Source organism: Echinococcus granulosus (assembly GCF_000524195.1).
Source record: "Echinococcus granulosus chromosome Unknown EG_S00016, whole genome shotgun sequence".
NCBI lineage: Eukaryota > Metazoa > Platyhelminthes > Cestoda > Cyclophyllidea > Taeniidae > Echinococcus > Echinococcus granulosus.
The window spans coordinates 284,000-287,072 of record NW_020170396.1 but is presented as its reverse complement, the minus strand read 5'-3'; the positions used below and the strand labels follow the sequence as shown (position 1 = coordinate 287,072).

At 50.3% G+C, this 3,073-nt stretch overlaps 1 protein-coding gene across 1 annotated transcript; it reads left to right on the top strand. All coding sequences in view use genetic code 11, as the record gives it.

The window, feature by feature from the left end:
- Positions 1–286: 286 nt before the first annotated feature.
- EGR_03168 (Protein asteroid) lies at positions 287–3,065 on the top strand (the record flags this gene model as incomplete). The annotated part of the gene is made up of 2 exons (XM_024492417.1): positions 287–2,104; positions 2,838–3,065. 2 exons carry the CDS (start codon positions 287–289, stop codon positions 3,063–3,065), a joined length of 2,046 nt encoding a protein of 681 aa, XP_024353091.1.
- Positions 3,066–3,073: the final 8 nt, after the last annotated feature.

Below are 3,073 nucleotides of genomic sequence, written 5' to 3'. Positions count from 1 at the left end.
ACTTGGACTCTCCTATTTATACGCAATACAATGGTGAATACATGGCATTTGATGCCGTAATACAGAATTTCTTAAATAATCTTTGGAAATGCAATCTAGAGCCAATCTTTGTTTTTGATGGAATTCGCGAGGTAGGTTTTCTTATGAGGAATTCACTTTGCTTTGCAAGGCAATTACTAATGATTTTGGGCATAAAATTGGGCACGTTTACATTAAATTGGTTTGAATTAAAGTCGAGATGTATCTTTGCCCTAGTTACTAGTGCTACGAACATTGGTATCTTTCAATGTGTATGGTATTTTCGTATTTTTTTGAGGTTCCAAAATCGTCTACCGTTCTAAGGCGAAGCTGCGATCGTCTAATTACATTATCCCACCTACAACAGGAAGCTACAAGACATGCAGCTGGTGATGGTACCTCAGCTGCATTTCGAGTCGACATACAGCCTCACCTTGCCGCCTTGACATTCCACTTAACTCTGGATCGGCTGGGGGCGCGTCAGGTTGTTGTCGATTTCGAGGCCGATCAATTGGCCGCTGCTCTCGCTATCTACCTCGGTGCGCCATTGGTCTCCAATGACTCAGACTTCTTCATTTTTGCTCCCTACTGGGCTAACTGCGGTGGACTCACCTTCGTACCCACTGACCTCTGCAATTTCCAGACCCCACGCGCCTACGAGGGTGGCTTCTACATTGAAGCACAGCAGTTCTTAGGAAGAGAAGGCCCCACCTTCCGCAAACTGGCCCCCATCCAAATGCCTCTCTTCGCCACTCTCTGTGGCAATGACTATACACCACCAGGTTATTTCAACCTTCACCTCCCTGGATCCGCACCCCAACAGCCTTACGTGAGACCCACTGCCCAAGCTGCCTCCGTTTCAGCCGTGGCTTCGCGCAATGCCATTAAGTTTGGTCGGCTCGTGGATTGGTTGTCGGGATTTGGAGATGATATTGTCGAGCCTGTGGAGCGAATCCTGTCTAGTTATCCGATATCAAAGAGACCTGAGGCTGCTCACTACTTGCACGCTGGTCTTGCAGCCTACCACGTTCCACTGGAGCAACTGTCGCCTTATTTGAAATTCCTGTTTGGTGAAACGCCGCCTCCCACTCGGGTGTCGCAGACACTACCGACTACTCGAAACCTCACCCGTGAGAGTTACGGTCTGAAAGCTCAGCGAATTCTGGTTGAAGGCGTTGGTGGTCCAGACTATCTTGCGTCGTGGTCTGCTAGACTAATACAGGCCTTCCGCCGAGCGCGAATATTGACGCACGCTTGTGACGCACTGTACGCCTATGGAATCGTCTGCAACGCAGTTGTTGAGGACTTTCAAAGGCGAGAGCCCTTCCACTTGTGCACCCTTCCCCTTCGTCGCCTACATGTTGGGCTCCTTCTGGACGCTTGTTCCACAGATGGACGACGCTTACCCGGTGTGCATGGTCCTCCCCAGCGCCTCTTTTACGATGAGTATCGACGTGCCGGATGCACGAGTTTGGAGAAGTACCGAGTGAGCTTTGAGCGCGTCTCCCTCCATGAATGCACGGGATTTGAATTCCTACAACGGCATCTCTGTCTCCCTCCCTGTCCACCAATCATCCCCGCATGGCTTCACGGTCTGGCTTGCGTCCTGTTTCTCTGGGCGCGATTCAATGCTCGCCCAGAGTCGGTCAATCTCGTCTCCTCACCGATCGCGCTGGCAGTGTGCGTGTGTGCGGTGGCAGCGCACATGCGTCTCCTGCAGCACTCCGAGGGTGGAGCTGTGGAGGTGCGCACTGCCATTGTGCGTGATTTTAGATCTTACTGTCGATCGAGAGGGGAGAAGGAGCCTCTGCGATTCTGTTATCTTCACGCGATTGCCCAGTTGCAATCCGTGTTGCTGCATCTAACAGGTCTAGTTTGGCTTATTGACGCGTTGGTTCCCGAGGGTGAGAATTTCAAGTGTGGCATGGAGATGCTTCCACCTCAAGTGATGTTTCCATCGGGATGTCTGGCGCACCACATCGCGTGTCGGCTTTCCTCCCTCCCTCCGGACAAACGACTGTCATTGGTTCTCACCTATTGGCTGCCTCGTCTGCTTGGTGGCGTGGAGGCTGGCTTTGTGAAAAAGGTGAGCCCTGTCATCCTGTGCTAATGGCATTGTGTTCTGCAGAATGTGTGCCAGTTAGAATAATTGGAATAGGTGACTTTAGTGTGCGCAACCTGTTTTGTTCTTGCAAAAGTTGTCTTTTTTTCCAATACCCGCATGATGTGCAACGTAGCCATTTGGGGCTCCGTTTGCGATGTGAATGCGGTTTGTTTTCACTTTTATTGCATGAACTGAGATTGTATAGGCGACTGTGGTGCACAAAATGCTTCTCAGTGCAATAAACTCGAGTGTACATGTGCTGTCCCCTTAAACGCCTTGTTTTGCTAGGAATGGAGGACGTTGCTAATTGACATTGTGTGTGTGTGTGTGTGAAAGGCGCTTTGGTTCTGGTAAATAGTTAGGAGTATGCGGCGAAGGTGCTATGAATGGAGTAGCTGTTCCGTTATTGGGACCACTTGTGAAATGGTGATGGGCAACTAAACGATGTGAGAAAATGATGAGCACTCGGTGTTTGCGTGGTGTTTTTATCGCGTCGCTTCTTGAAGGAAGCATTTTGGGGCGCTTAATTTCTTTTCACCACAATCGAATGCCTCATTTCTTTGTGGAGGAGATGAGGATGAGGAAGGAGAGGTAGGGAATGGAGAGACGTTTGTAGCTGTTTCTGTGTGCATCCAGTGGTTGCATTTTATGTGGGTAGGTTGTATTAATTGTGTCTCAAGTCGGAAGTGGACACGTATGCGCCTCTTATCCTCAGGTGTGCTCGATGTTCTCGGGGCTGATGAATTTCGTGGACAATTTGTTGGCGGCTGCACCACCAGCTGAATTTCGAGCATACCGACGCGGACCAGAGAATGTGAGTTCGCCACCGCCGACCTCCTCTGCCGTTACTCACAGCAATCCCTGGAGGCGCAAGCCGACAAGAAATGACCTGGAGAATTTGGTGATGCGGGATATGCACAATGTCGGATTGGAGGACTCCTGATCCCACCC